Source organism: Genypterus blacodes, unplaced genomic scaffold, assembly GCF_046128005.1.
Source record: "Genypterus blacodes isolate CSIRO-AG114 ecotype Tasmania unplaced genomic scaffold, CSIRO-AGI_Gbla_v1 ptg000011l_1, whole genome shotgun sequence".
Taxonomy (NCBI): domain Eukaryota; kingdom Metazoa; phylum Chordata; class Actinopteri; order Ophidiiformes; family Ophidiidae; genus Genypterus; species Genypterus blacodes.
Window position 1 is genome coordinate 229,927 of NW_027466825.1, and position 17,366 is coordinate 247,292.

The following is a 17,366-nucleotide window of genomic DNA, read 5'->3' on the forward strand; positions in this document are numbered from 1 at the left end:
GCTGCTATAACCCGCCCAGGTGGCAGCATGGCGCACACACACACACACGCACACACACACACACACACACACACACAGAGTGGTCGTGCCATTTTGCGGTGTGTGTGTGTGTGTGTCTGCTCGGAGCTCTGCAGCTATTTTGAAGTGACCCTCAGTCCGGCAGCGCCTCTGCAGCTGTCAGGAACCATGACTGAAGATGACGGATTCTGTTGTCGTGGAGGGATACGCCAAATTCAGAGATGGAAAAAAGGTGCTTATCGTGACTAAAATTGCCACCGGCTGTGATGGAATTACTTTATTTCTGCTTTTAAACAACTTTTCCTCTACTTTTCTGTCTCTCCACAGTGGAAAACTAGGTGGCTCGTACTTCGCAAGCCGTCGCCCGTAGCAGGTAAAACAACGCGTTCTCTGAAAAAAAAGGAGAAGCTGGAAACGGTTTTATTCATTTAACTTTGCTTCGTAACTTTGTTGACGTAGTTTCATCGTTAATGTGGAGCTTTTGCTCACTTCGTAAACAAACAAACGCGCTCGTAACCTGCGACACAACGGACGAAATGTGTGTAACTCTTGGCATTCTGACACTAAAAACGTCAACCGTGATTAAAAATGGCCAAATATCAACGGAATATATAATTGTAGCTTAAAGCTGTGTAGTCAATGCAGCATTCGGTATCAAAATATTAGTTTTAACTACAAATTAACCCCCCCACAAAATGGTTACTACTTTTAAAAGGATGGTGGATTCATCATTATTTTAAATAAATCAAACTTAATTTGGACTATATAAGACACATATTTCAGTTATTCTACTTGACAAATGATTAATTTAAAATAAGGACTTTCCACTAGCCTTATTGGGCCTTTTGCTTTAATGTAGAAGCACCAAAAACAGCTATTCCAAATCTCCTTGCAAATCCCATGTGCCATAGACGTGTTCTTAGCCCAGTGGAATTATATCTATGTGATATTCTCTGTGGGAATGTCTGGAAGAGTATCAGCCAATACCAGGCAATGTTCTCCGCAGTGAGGTCCAGGCCCCTCTGCCTCAGGCTCCTGTCAGAAGTAGTTAGGGCCTCTCGGTTGAGCCTCAGTGGAGTTTCTGTCTGCACAGCTCAGTGCTCCGCAGGTTAGACCTAAGCTACGTTGCTCCTCTTCAGATCGGTGTTGTCACAGCTGCCCGCGCTCATTTCTCAGTTATGTGTAAGAGGTGTGTGTGACGGAGAGTGTGAAGAGGGTACACGCACGCAGAATTGTTTTGTCAGTTGACGCCGATTGTTTGAAGGTGCCAAAAGACTAGAAGGACACGATGCTGCTACTGTTTGTGTCATATCAACATTATGTTAAATACACAGTATCAATGTACTAAAATGTTTCAGACCTCAGCTGTCTACTCCACAGCTCTGGTCGAACTCTTTCAGTTGCGCCAAGTTTTGAACATAATGTGCTCATTTCTGGTTCCGTATTTCTCCTTTGGTGTCGTTACCCACACTTAATATTCCTGTTTGCTTTGACTCCTCCAAGACTGCCTCCTGCTGCTGGTTTACAAAGACAAGCCAGACAAAACCCACGGCAACAAGGAGAGGGCCAGTGTCACCTTGGAGGATATCTGCGGACTGGAAGCGGGGCAGTGGTACGAGGGTGTGGCCTTCACTTTGGCCGTCCTGTGCCTGAACCAGGCCATCGTGCTGGGCTTTGACAGCAAAGAAGCCCTGCAGGCGTGGGACATCCGCCTACGATACAGCCTGGGAGAAGGTGAGGTCACGGTACATGCGTGTGGTGCCTTATTCGAGGCTGCAACATTTGCCACAAGCAAATTGCATCTCCAGAGAGCTTAATTATTATTTGATGGCAGCGCTTTTGTTGACTTAGCAGGATGCAATTTGCCTCAGACACACATGGGAAGATTCTTATTAAGGTTACAAATGATTCTCTGGCACGGTTCTTGGTTTTCTAGGCATCTGTGATAACATGATATAAATGTGTACACACGTTGACAATGTGAAGAAGATATCAGTTTCTCTCTGTTGGAACACACACACCTCTGCACGATGCGTATTAATGTCAGGTATCCAAAATATTGAAATATATACATCAGGAAACTATATACATGTATGTTACACTTGATGCTGTGTTTGCTCAGATGCAGTTGACTGACCTATTTTTCACTTTGGAAGCTTGTTCATCTTCAGCAACTGTATTGATTTTGTAATTATAGTTAGTTGCATAATCTGCTGGGCTTGTGATGATGTCTATATGTGCCACCTGTGAAGAGTTTACTTATGAGTTAAACCTGAACAGGCTGGGTAGAAAACACATAATCCTTAATACAGCCATAATCCCTTCATCTCGTGTCTCTCTGGAGGAGATTTCTAACTTTGTAAGGCTAGTTTTACTTTAGCTGGAGAGTTTGGTGAGTGAGCTGCCGCCTTGAAAATTCAGCCCACGGTTGTCACAGACACGCTTCTGTTTTTCTCACCTTGGTTTTCAATCTTCATCGAAAAAACAAAGCAGCAGGCAGCTTAATGGGAATACTCAATAAAACCGCAAATGGAACTGTCATCTTGCAGCCGATCAAATCATAAAATCCCTCAAAACAAACCATCAGTTCAGTACAGTAGCTCAAATGGAAACAAATCTGAGAAAGTGCCACGTCGGCTTAATTCGTGTGTTAATAAGCTCTGCAGAGTGTGTGTGATCCTGCCAATGCCCGCGGAGTGACGTGGCGTGAGTCCAAGCCAGTCGAAATGTCACCTGGCAAGCCCACAGGCCCGGCGTTGAGCTTTTGTTGCCCTGTGATGGCGTATGAATCTTTTCCCCCTCTTCATCACCTCCATCAATCTCAATTTGGTGGAGCTTATTCCATCTGTGGCGTCTGCTGAGCAACTTCCACAAACACACACAATCTGCCTCAGAGAAAAACACTTTGTGCGCACGTTCCGCTTTAATTTGACGTGTAGTTTTCCTCCTTAGTTGCTTATTAGCAGCAGTATTGATTCAATAACACAGATGGTTACGACAGGCTTTGATTGATTGCTTTTGGGCTTCAGATCTAAGCTGGTTACGTTCTCATATCTCCTCTCATTCTCTGTGTGCAGCTGTTTTTTTGGTTTTATTGCAGAAATAAATCCAATCCATGCTGAAGTAATCATCCTGTAAGGACACAAGCTTTAGTGTTTCAGGCATAACTCATAACTAAGTTGAAATATGTCCAAAGTACAAGGAGTTTTGTGATCGTGTACAGTGCAATTCTCCAAATATGAACCTGTTCTGTAATGACGCAAGTTGATGACAAATTTAACCTTAATTGAAACATCTAATCAGGACTTTTTCCTTTAGTTGGTCATTAGTTTTGCATGTAATTTGTCTGAATCTGCATATTTAAGAGGAAGCATTCCTAGTTGATTTCATTATTCATTCATTCATTCATTATGAAAGCATCCAGAAATTTAGATGAGAGTGTCTCAACAAGTCTGGGAATAATGAGGTCATATAATTAAGAAAATGGCTGGAGTTTGTTGAAGTTCTAAAACGCAAGTTTCTGTTCTCGGCCTATTCAGCGTTTTTACTCGTTTCTGTGTTCCATCAGTTCACAGATTCAACGTTGGGGTTTTACCAGGGACCAAGTTGGAGTGCGGCCCTGCAACGCTTCACCTGTGCAACAGCTTGTTGGCTCTGGCCCGGGACGTCCCGCCGCTCATTATCGGCCACTGGAACCTCCCAGACCTGCGCAGATATGGGCCCGTCCCCAACGGATTTGTGTTCGAGGGAGGGACGAGATGCGGTTACTGTAAGTTTACCACCGTCTCCATCAACATTGTGAAGTTATGTTGAACTGATTCAGCTATTTTTTGCTTCTTATTTTGGCTTTAGTGTTGTTTAATGAGGCTGCACGAGCTTTTGGAGGCAGCTGTCTCAATCTGGACACCAAACTCTAGATTCTAGCGTTGATCAATATTTAATCACCTACCGACAAATAAAAAATGTGATCCCCAGAGGGTCAAACCGAGAGCACAAAGCCGTTCTTTGTGTCCATGTAAATATGCAAGATAACATTTTTTCAGTCAGTTGAGTCAGTTCATTGGAAAATCGATTCAGTCTGGCGCATTCGGCATTCGGGGGGGGATTTGGATCGTTACGCTGTCATTGATTTTCCTACTTCAGAGCTGCTTTCTGTGTGTGAAGCTCCCATTGCCAACCGGCGTGGTTGAGATTAGAGGGCTGAACTGGCTGTGTGCGTGTGTGTACATCTGCTCTCCCTCAGGCAGAAGCATTAAGGAGATGCTCAGTGGAGTTTTATGAAGAAAAAAAAAAAGCAGACTTCAGATGTGTGTTTTATCCGTGCCAGAAGGGCGTCTACGTGTGCAGACGTCACCAGAGGAGGCTGTGGGCTTTCCAACACTGCTGTGCTGAAAGGTTCTGAACTTTTATTGGGCTGTAGCAATTTCTTTCCCCATGTTTTTACTCAATTCAGAGTGTTTGCGGAAGTGTTTCGCAAACTCTCAGACAGAACACATCACACAGATTTCCACGTCCTTGTTTCACTTCCTCCAAACCGTTCTTAAGCGCGACAGATGCCCTTTACAGCTCCTTATTGAGAAATTCGAGGTATTCCTAAAGTTTGTCTGATTAGAGGAATCATAGTTCACATGGCGGGATAGACATGAAACCATTAAAGTTGAGATGAGTGGGTGTCAACACCTGAAGGAGACGAGACAGACCCGAGAAGAATGACGGAGAGCCGTCGACATCAGAGCCGACACGGCCACGCGACGACCTCCGCCGGAAACCTGACACCTCGCAATGCAACGTGTGATTTATTTAGCTCTATTAAATCTTCAACCAAGGGGGGTGGCGGATCTTGCATGTTATATTAAGAAACAAGGTCACGCATCAGCTAGTTTCATGTTTGACGAGGGGGCAAAAAAGGAGGAAAAGGGAAATGTGTGTGAAGGTGATATGCACATGTAAGGTGCATGTAAATGTTTGTGCGTGTTGAAAAGGGTGCGCATTCCTCTGATATGACATCTCTCAGCACAGTTTATCCACAGCAGATGGAGAAGCGGCGTTACGTGTAGCACCTCTCGCTTACCGCGTAAAGCAGCTGTGGAGCGACAACGGAGCGCCGTCCAATCCTGTCATATATCTAAATTACACCCCATCCCGTTAAAAAACTCGCTCACAACCGCTTATGCGTTTTAATTTAGCACTTCTTCAGTCTTGCACTCCTGCTTTGATTCATCTTAAAGAAATAGTCCATAGTTGTATTCACATAAACACCCACAATACCACATTAAAGTTTGCAAAAAGAACAGCCCCTTTGATGAATTCTGTTCTGGAAAATCTGATAAGTTTTGTTTTTCACCGTTGGATTGGAGTCCATTAGGGTCTTGGGATGTTTTGTTCCTAAACAGCTTTATTGTGTCGTAAACTGGAGAGGAGTTCTGCCACCTGTTCTTTGTTTTTTTTGTTCTCCAGGCATCGATCACAGCACCTGATGTTGATTATTCAAAAGCCTGCTGAGAAAACACAGCCGGCCTGGAGTGATTAAACCGGAGTATAAACTTCTCGAATTAGAAACTTCTCGAATTAGAAACTTCAAATCCTAACAGTTCCAAGTCGTATATCTCCCAGCCATGGCCAGCGCAGACATCTGCCCCGGCCTTTGACCGCGCTCACAACCCCGGGGGAATGTTTGAAATGTGATTGAGGTTCGCTTTGACATGGGTGGTCTCAGGAACAAGTGCGACACGTCCACCCCTTCACGGTGAAGCCTTGTGATGGACAGCGAGGTGCGCTGTCAGACAGAGGTCAGACACGCCTCTGAGGGGCACCACATTTCATCTCTGCGTCACTATCACCTATGATGACAGTAAATCAGAATGAGAGGGGAAGTAGAACATTTAGGAATGTATGAGCTGTGCAAGTTTAAGTAAAAACAAGTACTTTGAGTTCCTGTGGAGTAATTGTTTCACTCCTACAGTATTCCTGCGGTAGTAGAGGACAATTCACCACTAATGAAGTCTCTTTCCCACAGGGGCCGGCGTTTTTCTGCTTGCGTCCACCGAGAGTGAGCAGATCAGCTTTCTGTTCGACTGCATCGTCCGAGGCATCTCTCCCACCAGAGGCCCTTTTGGACTGCGGCCAGTTCTGCCGGGTCAGTACCAGAGGTGTTTGAGGGGCCTGATCCGCTGGGCCAACGGGAGAGCAAAATGAGCTGCAAAGAAGGAGAGAAAATGTCCGTGCTGATCATAGGAAGCTTGTCATAGTTGGCTAATTAACATCCACTCTGTTGCTAAGCAGCACGAGTCCAGCACGTCTCCTGTCCTGACCCTCCGCGCGGTTTATCAAAGCTCTTAGATGTGCTGCCTTCCTGGTATCCAACCATTTTTGGACAGAAATGACTCAGAGGATTCCTGCCCGTGCTTTGATGTGTCTAAATTATGACTGACAGCTGTTTTAAAGTTAATTGAGTAAACCTCCCCTGAGCAAATTATAATTTTAGCCAAATGCTCCAACCCCATGACTTAAGTGTACAGTGGCAAATGCAAAGCTAAGGGGGTCACCTTTAAACATCGGCAAGATGATAACGACAATGCTAACTTTGATCGAGGAGCAAATTCAATTATCTTCTATGTATAGTTTAATGCTACTTGTGGAGGATGGTTGGTCATTAGACGGTGATCCAGATCTGGACCTATTGACAGTGAGAACTCATAACCTCCTCGAGGCTTGGACAGGTTCCTAAAAGATATCTAGTACTGTAATACTGCATTACATACTGTGATGTAACAGAGAGGGTTGTCTGCATAATGGCCAACAAACCTCCTCTCTGCTGCTCAAACATGAAGTCAGAAACATGAGTAGATGTAGATGTTCTCCATTCTCTGTTTATCTGATAACACATCTGACGCTCTATGTTACTAAAACCGTCACATTTTGCATCTTTTCCGATTTTCTCACGGGGCAGCTGCACAGTCGGGTGGATACTCTCGTTTGCACACATCTCCCAGCCCGATCGCAGGCTGAGCTCATGCTCCTATTATTGTTTGTTGGTAGTAGAATAAATAGCAAGGGGTACTGGGGGGGTTGTCAGAGGGACAGCGAGGGGGTCAAAGTCACAGTTCACACAAGCAGAGCAGCCAAAGCCTCCTAATCACTCCGGGCATGTATGTAACCTCATCCTCAGGATTCCACTGACGCCCCCCCCCCCGCTCCTCCCCATGCCCACCACCCTCCAACATTTCATACATGGCGGCTTCGTGCTTCACTCTCTCATTCCCACTCTCGTTCTCCCCCTCGCAGGGCTTTAATTGTCTCCCTTTCTCACGTTCTGTCTTACATATGTCCTGCATGTCCTGTCGTCTGCCAGCCCTGCTTGCCGTGCCTCCACCTGTCTCCTAATCTCTCTAATCTGCCCTCTCCACTCTCTCTATATGCTGCTTCATATCAACTTTATGGCCACATTGACAGAGCGGCCTAATAGTCTTCGAGATCAAACACAACGTCTATTTGTCTCCAACTGCTATTCCTAGATATCCAATGACCTGAATGAGAACCTTCACACCGCACAGTTACATAATCCTCTTTATGCACGGGGTCGAGACTCTAAAGCCGTCACCAGATCGTTTCTTTGCACTGAACATCAGATTTGATCTTAACCGTTCGCAGGCTTGTGTCGATAATAAAAGGCTCGGGTGCGATGTCAGAGTCGACCTTGGTGGTCTGGGGTACATTCGGTCCTTGTGCGGCACCAACAACCCTTAGACGCCAGCAGCAGTGTGCGTACCAAGCGAGCCACGTGGAAGAGCTATTAATACACACTGTGCTGCTGCACAAACACTGCAAGGTGTTCCCCTGCGTGACCCCTCTCAAAGACAAAATAACCCACCCAAACGCTGCCACCCAAGTTTTCACAGAGGTATTGTTTATCTCTTGCGCTCCGGCGTCTTGTCACCGGCATTCTTAATCTATTTTTGCATCTGGGAAATATTTTGAACAGAGTAGTTTGTGTGATGAGCGAGGCCCCTGTGTGTCCTTACTTGTTTCTCTGGAGTAGCTGGAGGTGTCGTCACATTTGATCCCACGTCTCTTTTTATCTCATTAAACTACCCTCGTCGCTCATTAGTTCGGTCTTGATCCGTTGGGTTCAAACAGAACGCTGGCAGAAGATGGAAGTGTTGCCTAATGGATGTCAGAGACGGAGAGTAATTAAGAACTGGGGAATAGTTTTGATGTCTTTGAGTATTTCTACAGCAACCTCCACTGCCAAATACTTTCTACTCCACATTTGTCTGCTAAGTGCTACTTTGCTGAGCGAGTCTTCTTAAGGTTCAATGCCACAATGTGTTTTAGTCGTTATCTCAAGAAAAAGGAGGTTAGGGTCGATGCTTCTTTGGTGGTAGTATTTCCTTTATTGTCGTTGGGTGTAGTTAAGTTGTGGTGTGTGTGCTCACTCCCACAGACCCCAGTGCCACTCGGGGGGAGTCAGAGGAGCGGTTGAACCACGAGGCGCAGGAGTTGGAGAAGCGGCTGAGCATGCTGTCTCACCGGAGCAGCACAGGTAAAGCACGGGCAGAGGATTTGAGCCATTGTCCCTGTTCTGTATGATACAGAAACGTTTAGTAATGCTGCATATCGTTCACAAATATGACATCAATTCTGCTGTTGATTCATTGTGCTTTGTGAATACCAGTGGGAGAAGAATGTGTGTAATGACATGATAATGGTTTAATGTGCTTTATTGATGAAAGCAATGCTCATTCAAGCTGTAAGTGATGTTGATTCAATTCATCAGTGACTCATTAATGTTTTCCTCTGCAGCCTCGTCCACGTTCTGCCCGTCTGCTGGGGGAGACGACCGCAGCATCTCCGGTTCCTCCGACACCTCCGACACCAGCCAGTCGGACTGCAGCATCGGCAGCCGCCTGGCCATTTGGACCGAACCGGTTCTTGCCTCCAACCCAGCTGAGGGCGGTGTGGTCCAGTCGGGCGCTAAGACGGTCCTGCAGATCGTGGAGAAGCTCCCGGTCATCCAGGGAGGAGGAGCCCGACCTCCTGTCAAAGCTCCTCGGCAGCTTCAGGAAATCGGCCGGCAGAGTTCTGCTGACAGCGGCATCGCCACAGGCAGCCATTCTTCCTATTCTGGAAGTTTCTCCTCCTACACGGGCAGCTTGGATATCGCCCCCGGGGAGGACTTTGGTTCCGTGTTTAACTTGCCTCCCCATTTGGCTCAAGACCTGAGCCCTTGTACTTGCCCTCCTGTTACGGGACATGAGTACCAGGTGCCAACATCACTTAGGTATCTCTATGACACTCCCAGGAGTCTGTTACAGGAGGGAAGCGGGGGCGCCAAAGATGGTGAACCCCGCGCACCGACACAGGACAGCGCCGGACCTTTGAGTCTCGCAACAGAATCAGCCAAGGCAGAGAAAAGCAACGACTCGGAATCTACAGAGAGACAGACAGTGACTGACCACTTACAAAGCCCCTCAGAGGTGAACAAGAAAGCAAAGGTGGCGCCCTCTACTGACAGTCAACATCCTGAATCCCTCCAGACCTGCAGCTCCGTCACATCTGTCTCCAGAACCATCCTCACCATCTGCTCAGTGTGCGGGGGATTGAAGGTAAAGCATCAATCTGTGTGTGTTTGCATGGTCATGCTGCGAGTTGTCGATATGCGTCTCTGACTGGAGTTGAGCACAGACACACGCAAACACACTCTTATTCATATTAGCCATCTGCTTGCCTTTAAATCTTGAAGAACGGCGTCTGTTCCCTTCAACTGTTCTTTTAACGGTTCTCCCCTGTAAAAGTCTTCTCCTGTAGCTCGCCGTAGCAGCTTGTGTGAACAGGCCTCCTCGTCCCTGCGTCGTCTGTTCCCAAGCTTGCAGTCAATATGACCTTTGTGGTTGTCGTGCGGGCGCCGCGACTGCGATGCCGCCCCTTGTTTGGTGTCAGAACAACCAACGGGCCCACGTCCCGTCTGTTTAACAAGTTCACGTCCCAGCAGCCAGCAGCACTCGACACCGCCACCACGTCCAACAAATGTTAGATTTTGTGAGTTGTGGCTGACTTGCAGTTTCTCGCTGCAGGGGGAGATTGAGTCGTGTTCCGTGTGGTGATGATGTCGTGTTCTGTGCAGTGATGCTGCTTGCCTCCTTGGATTCACATTGTGTAGTTTGTGTAGATAAGTCATCTAACTCAGTGTTTGTGTTTTCATTCAATACTTCAAACCTACAGCTCCACCTGCTGGTGGGGCATTTACTCATTCGCTTTCATGCTTGTCTGGATAAAAGATGCGTTCCGTTCTCTTGGTTTTAGTTTACAGTAGTGCTCAGCAAACTAAATGAAACATGGAGGTTATTATTGTCCAGACGCTGATGGATCAGGCGTGTGCGGTGTAGGAGGGCGCTTATATCAGCTCACAGCCTGAGCAACAGACGTGTTTACTGCCTAGAGGCCGAATTCAGTTCCAGCCTTTAAATTATAACCACATACGTGCTGTATATCTCTCTTTGGCATTTCTTCAATGTTTCTTTGAATGCATCAATGTTGTTTTATCACAGGCAATGGTCAGTTGGTTCAACAGAGGGTTGATTTGGGTAATTAATCAAAAGAAGAATTGTAATGTTTTGTCTCTTCTCTGTTGTTTCACAGGGGACAATGTGCGCTCCCAACGGTTCAGCGACTCCGGCCATACCAGGTAAGTTAGCCGCACACATGCGGGTGATGTTTGCACACTGCATGCACACATGTCAGATGTAATGCATGTTCAGGGGAAGTATTCATGCTTTGCTCCAGCAGCTGGGGCTTGGTGATTTCATAAAGCTGTGTAATTGGACTGTGAGGCAGAAATCAGAGGAAGTGTGATGAAGGATTTTGGCTCCAGAACATCTACATATTTTCAATCCAGCAGATAAGTGTGCTGACAAATCACCATGCAGAGTCATCACTTCCAGTCTGTACAATAAGATGTGTGCCGTGAGGAGAATGATAGAGACCCGTGCCTCTGCTGGGACAGAAAAACGCTCAGAGAAGACAACAATCACAATGAGCGAGGAATCACTGCGGCCAAATAAAGGACAAGAAAAATTAGCCTGTCTCTTAGCTGATCTCTTAGGCTTTCCAAGCTCAGAAAGGGAGACGAAGACAAATCTGTATGAGTCCATGAGCTCCGTGCTCTGGGACCAGCTCCGATCGGGTCCCTGCCACGATCGAAACCCGCAGCAGGACAAAGTCATTTATGAAAACTGTTACAAGTGTCAAAGCGAGCGCTGCCGTCCGCCTCCACGGGTCACGCCGGGTTCACAGAGTGGGCAGAGGAGCTTCGACCAAGCGATGCCGTCTGAGACGCACCTGAAGAAAAGCCCGGAGCACGACGACGCTAACGAGGAGCCACGCTGCCAAGCTCGTGGTCACGGGTCACAGATGGCTGATGAGCAGCGTCCGTTTGAAGAGATAAATGATACAGTGATCAGTGAAGGTAAGGGGCCTGCTCACCATCTCCATAGCCTCTGATGTCTCTCTTCCCTTTCACATGGAGCGTCTCTTTTTTCTTTTTTCCTTTCTTCTCCCAGTTTTCAATAAAATCACCTTTGCACTCGCTGCTTCTGTTTCATCCGCCGCTTCTTTCCTTTTCTGCCGCCTGATATGGAAACCTTATCCTATCTTATCATGACATATTAGACTGGAAGTGTCGGCCACCAAACTCTGCTGCAGAGGGCCTTGACTCAAACACACTCAGTACTTCTAAATATTGCTCTTTTATCTGATGGCTGTAGTTGCAGGCTTTTCATTCACAATAATCACCAACGTCCCTCTTTAATTCTTTCTCTTTCTTCCAACTTTTTGTCCTAAACTCATCTCTCACTATGATCGCTCTTGCTTTGGGTGCCTGAGTACATTTGACTGCAAATGCATGTTTACCAGCATGCAGGTTGTGATGCATCTGACTCTTGTGCTTTTATCTATAATTAAAATAGCTTTCGTTTCCCAAAACAGAAAGCAAAAAGGACAGATTGTATCATTTTATGGCGTTGTCAGATAATCAGTCCTTCCCATAATTTACTTTGCAGTCGTTCAGATCAGCAGGGATTCGTTCAACCTCGCAAAATGTTTTTAAAAAGTAAATTTTGGTATTTATTTTCTATATCTGAAGCAGACGGTGTTTGTTTGTTTTTTCTTCTGCCACCAGACAAGAAGCTTCACAGCAAAGAGGAGCGACGAAGAGGCGATCCCACTTACGCAATCACGGACAGTCGAACAGCAGAGAGGAATTCTGAGGTGGGTCCATCCAAACCTCATAACTGTAAAATGTGGTCTGAGTAAAGATGAAATTGCGGCAAGAAAATGAAAGGAGAAAATACTGAAAGTGCGGGTAAATGCTTTGATTTCCATTACAGATAGCTGCTGTATCTGCTTGGCTCTTAGCCCATAGCTCAATGATGAGGACTCTTCACTCCACCGCTATTTTTTTTACACCACAGTAGTTTTGCTTATAGTGTCTGGGACAGACTTTGAAACGATGGGTGGAATTTTCCCATAATGACAAAGCTCATCGAGGTGCTGCAGAGTAGCGGCCATAGCCTCAGCATCTCCAAGCACCGGCTCACTATAATCAGCAGATGTTGTGTATTCCTTTCAGGCAGAGGAGAAAACCAAGTACGAGCTGAAGGGCAGTTACGGTCAGCGGCGAGGCCTCCACGAGACAGAAGGTGAGCGGATCCACGTTTCAAGCGGTCAGGTTGTTTGTTTCCATTTCTATTCCACCATGATGGTCAGAAAAACGAAGGGAAGTGGTTTTGTTGCTGAAAAAATGGGGAGTTAACTTTGCTTGGTAAGTCACACACCTGAAACACCAGGACCACACACACACACACACACACACACACACACACACACACACACACACACACACACACACACACACACACACACACACACACACACACACACACACACACACACACACACACAAAAGACGTTTCCTTTAAAGCAAGCGTCACTATGATACAGTACACCCACTTACATAAGGCGTGCGTCCATGATTATCCACATCTGTCTGTGTTGCGTTGCAGCACGTTATCCAAAGCATCAGTTGAATCGGAGACATCTGCTCTCCGTCTCTATTTCAGGCTCACTGTTAAGCTTCATCTCTTCATCTGCTTTTTATGACACCATAAAATTAACGTTACGCAACAGCCAATTGTTGGAGAGAAAACACACACACACTCGTACACACACGTGCCCAGATAGATGAGCGGAGAGCGCAGTGATGCGTGACGGCACACCTGCCCTGATGTGAGGTGCCAGGGCAGTTGTCAGGGAAGGTTTGGCCACTTAGGCGTCATGCATCCTGATGCAGGTCCCCCAGTCTAATGCACATCCCTGCACCTGTCACAACACGGCAACTAAACCATCAGTCATTTCCACATTCACACACACACACACACACACACGGGGCGTTAAGAAGCAGGTAATGGACAAAGATGTGCAAGAAACAGTGTCATGTCATGTCACACAACAGTAAAATGCCCCCGCACAGGTGCTATTCGCAGGACTGTGTGGGTGTCTACAGTCTGTGAATGACTGACTGACTCCCACGACTGTCCTTCTTTAGTTTTCAAGTGAAAAACATCCCACATGTATTTATAAGCAGTATTGTCTCAAATGTTCCCTCATGTTTCCACCCCAACATTTCTTTTGTATGCATTTTTAATTTCTCCTTGCTACTTGGGATTAGTGGGACCTAATAAGTGTAAAACTAAAATGTGAAGCGTGTGATCATGGATGTACTACATACGAACAAAAAGAGTATAACACGTTTCCTTCTGTCTGCTATGTTTTCTGGCGAACCAAAGTGTTATTTCTACCACTAAGGGGCAGTGACTAAATCTGCAAACATGAGGACAACAGGTTTAAGTGAAGCACAATGGTGTATAAGGTGTAGGTAAGGAATAATGTAATGTCCACATATGGGGACGCAGGGTCTCAGGAGGTTAAGCCTGAGTTAGACGTGAAAGGTGGAAAACATGCCAGTCACCCTTAAGACCTTGTTGTCATTAGCAACCTGCAACCCCCATTAAACCACTTGACAGTAGCGAGATCAGGTCATATAGCTTTAGCCAGATACTCCCTCCAACATCTCCCCCCCAAGAGGTGTCACAAAGCAAACACACACACACACACACACACACACACACATACCTGTCACAGTGTAAAGATGACTAAGAGCACCCGCAGGCGCAGAGCTTTGGGCAAACATACTGTTGTAATTGCAGCCATTCTCGAATACCGCACTTCTGCCAAGGCAGGTTGGTATCCAATCAATTAAGTATCAGGCCTCTTAGACGCTTCGCCCTGCGAGGCTCGGCTGGCGTCTAATGGCTTCTCTGCGATCGCCTGAGTGTCCCCTGGGCTTGATGCATGTGGGCTGCTGGTAATGAGGCCCTGCCTGTTGCCTGCTGACAAGGCAAACAGTGGTGTCTGAAATTCAAAATGTTTTGCAGGTTCCTCCCAACCTTGCCTTCACGCAGTAGTTAAAAGGAGTTACAGCGTGGACAGAAAGCCGGTAACAGATGTGTGTACTTGAGGAGTGAGAAGACATTCTGCCTCTCCGTCTCCGCTCACAGCTGAGCGCAGCGTAAACGCCGGTGTTATGCAGATTCCTCAGATATCCTTCGCTGCGTTTTATCCCGGCTGCTGGAGGTCGTCGCTATCTCGGGCCGACACACACTCGCACACACGGGTAAAAAAGTGTCAAACCTTATGTTTCCCCCCTGAGCTGAAATATGCACATATTTTACTCAGGTGTTCTGAAGCCGTATAAATAAGTCATGGTGCTAAATGGCTCTCATGCAGCCGGCGGTGAACTTGACTCTCCGCCTCTTTATCCTCGGGAGCTTTTAGGTTTTATGAAGGTGAAGCTCTTTCATGGGCTTTCTGTTGCACCGGTCACAATCTACCTCCAACAATAAATTACACAGATAAAGCACTTTAGACGGACCACGGCTGTGATATCTGTGTTTAACAGGAAAGACATCTCTGGTGAAACAGCTATTGTGATATTTATTTTTACTCTTAACTTCACACCTTCTGTGTTCTCTGTCGATGGCTCCACTTGATAGGACGCAACTGCAACACCTATAGAAGCTGTTCAGGGACGTTACATTTGTGTTTATTCAGCTTGCTAATAAAACAGAATGAGAGTGCTGCCATATGCGGGGCGTGGATTTCAAAGGGGACATATGCTTTTTACAACATGCCCTAGTTTTTTTTTACAGGATAATATTACAGGGGATATGTATTGAAAGTCAAAGTTGCAGTATCCAGCCAAAGAAACCCATATCTTTAAAGAGACAGTGCCTAAAACTGCCTGTTATCACACACGTTGCACAGTGGTGCTGCAAACAAGGGAGCCATCCTAACAGATCCCAGAATGAAAATAAGAAACATGGAAATCTGTATAATATTCCCTGCCACTATCATGAATGAGCAATAAGAGATTTCCATTTGAAAGAGAGTTTCTGTTTTCATTTGCAAACTAAATCCTGCCATTAGAAAGCGGCTCCTGTGTACAATTTACTAGAACAATAAGTGTGACTCAACATGTCACTGTGGAAATCAGAAACCAGAATTCTACAGCATAGTTTTGCTCTTCCTTTGGCAGGGGCAGTGTTTGTTTTCCCCCCAGAGGCGCCCGTCGCTGAGAGGCCCCGGAGCGAAGCCGTGACCTACGTGAATATTCCCATCAGCCCCACGTCCAAGAAGCAGCTCAACTACATGGAGCTGGAGTTGCAGGAGCCGGGCCCGGGCGCCCGAGGGACTGTCGCCCATCTCCCCGCACAGAGTAAGACATATCCAAAGAGTGTGTGTGTGGAAACCTACTCATTGCTTTTAGAGGATGAGAGGAGAGGAATAAAATAAGATATCAGTAAAGAGCCAGGATGAAAAGACGCTCCAGAGACCGTCATTCAGTTCTACTTCAGCGTGAAGGGAATTGTTTCCCATAATGACTGAGCTGATTTTTACCCGTCTCCCACTTAAAGACAGCTGAGTCTCTGTCATCGGAGACACCGTCACAGGCTGTAATTGACAGACCGCTCACTATTAGCGTTGTTGCCCCGTGGAATAGGAAGACAGCTCCAGCTTTGACACCAGAGAGGTTAATGTCTGATGTCAGCGGTTCAGTTTAAATGCCGGTATGCGGCCTCATTAATCTGTCACCGGGGAGGAGGAGGGTGTGTGTGTGTGTGTGTGTGTGTGTGTGTGTGTCCCATCTCTGCCAGAGAAAGGAGGTCACAGGGCATTCAGATCACAGCTGTGATTCACTGGCTCTAATGGGATCCTCCTCTGGCAGCATTGATGTGTTGTGAGAAGGCGTTTTCAACTTCCTACACTTTTCGGGACATGAGAACGCATAACTGTCGCAGGAGACGATGGCATTTGCAGGAGGATTCTGTTGCTGCGACTAAACCATGGCGCCTTGATTGTTTTTTGGTTTTCACACAAGGCACGGCAAGACAATATGGTAATGTTAGAGATGTGCATAAGCGCATTTTCTCTGGGATGATATTCGGAGCGTGAGCAGAATTTTAAAAAGAAGCAGCTGAATCATGTGCATATGCTTCTTTATATGGGGACAATCTGCTGCTTGTCAACCAGAGATGCTCGTCACTCAGAGCTTTGTGTTGTCATGCAGTGAGTGCGTGAGTGTTACAAGTGCAGGCCCGATGCAACGTAGAATGTTAAATCGTCTGCAAATGGACTTTTCTCAAATGTGCTCCCTCAATATGTAATGGAAATATGAAAAGCTGATGATGAATATGCTTTTATGTATTTCTTCAATATTCAAAGTCTCTCCCTCGCTCTCTCTCTCTCTCTCTCTCTCTCTCACTCTCTCTCTCTCTCTCTCTCTCTCTCTCTCTCTCTCTCTCCCCCCCCTCTCTGTCTCTCTCTCTCTCTGTATTTTCTTGTCAGGAAAGAGCTCCACAAGGTACGCGCACATCGACATTGCAGCCACGGAGACGGCGCACAAAGTGGGCACCCAGCATGCCCTTGGCCGTGAGGAGGGCCTGCACACACTCGAGCTGAGAAGAAAAGGAGCGCCGCAATAACTTCTTCATCACCAAACCGCCGGCGTCAGCGGGAAACGGCCGACCGCCACAATAGATAACTTTACAACTTTCCACACAGTGAGAGGGGTTGATGGTGGGATTAGAGCCTTGGCCCGTCTACACATATTCAAATCCCACTAAATGTCATCTGCTGCCGTTTGCATTTTCACACACTTCAGTATTCACAAAGCCTCTCTAGAAAGGTCCAGCACGGGGCTAAGGACAAATGCATCCATCCCGGGTCTCTTTGCA

At 46.6% G+C, this 17,366-nt stretch overlaps 1 protein-coding gene across 1 annotated transcript; it reads left to right on the forward strand.

Annotated features, from left to right (window-relative positions):
• Nucleotides 1-196: 196 nt before the first annotated feature.
• dok7a (docking protein 7a) lies at nt 197-17,114 on the forward strand. Its single transcript, XM_076159427.1, has 14 exons — nt 197-250; nt 346-391; nt 1,522-1,752; nt 3,587-3,787; nt 6,035-6,154; nt 8,462-8,560; nt 8,821-9,623; nt 9,884-10,046; nt 10,657-10,702; nt 11,130-11,482; nt 12,194-12,282; nt 12,644-12,713; nt 15,668-15,825; nt 16,983-17,114. Exons 1-14 carry the CDS (start codon nt 197-199, stop codon nt 17,112-17,114), a joined length of 2,565 nt encoding a protein of 854 aa, XP_076015542.1.
• Nucleotides 17,115-17,366: the final 252 nt, after the last annotated feature.

Excerpts from the sequence above, each read along its gene's own strand:
- dok7a (XM_076159427.1), top strand. The coding sequence starts at position 197 with ATGACGGATTCTGTTGTCGTGGAGGGATACGCCAAATTCAGAGATGGA. Across the intron at positions 1,753-3,586 it reads ACGATACAGCCTGGGAGAAG|TTCACAGATTCAACGTTGGG; the intron begins GTGAGGTCACGG and ends GTGTTCCATCAG. Across the intron at positions 12,714-15,667 it reads AGGCCTCCACGAGACAGAAG|GGGCAGTGTTTGTTTTCCCC; the intron begins GTGAGCGGATCC and ends TTCCTTTGGCAG.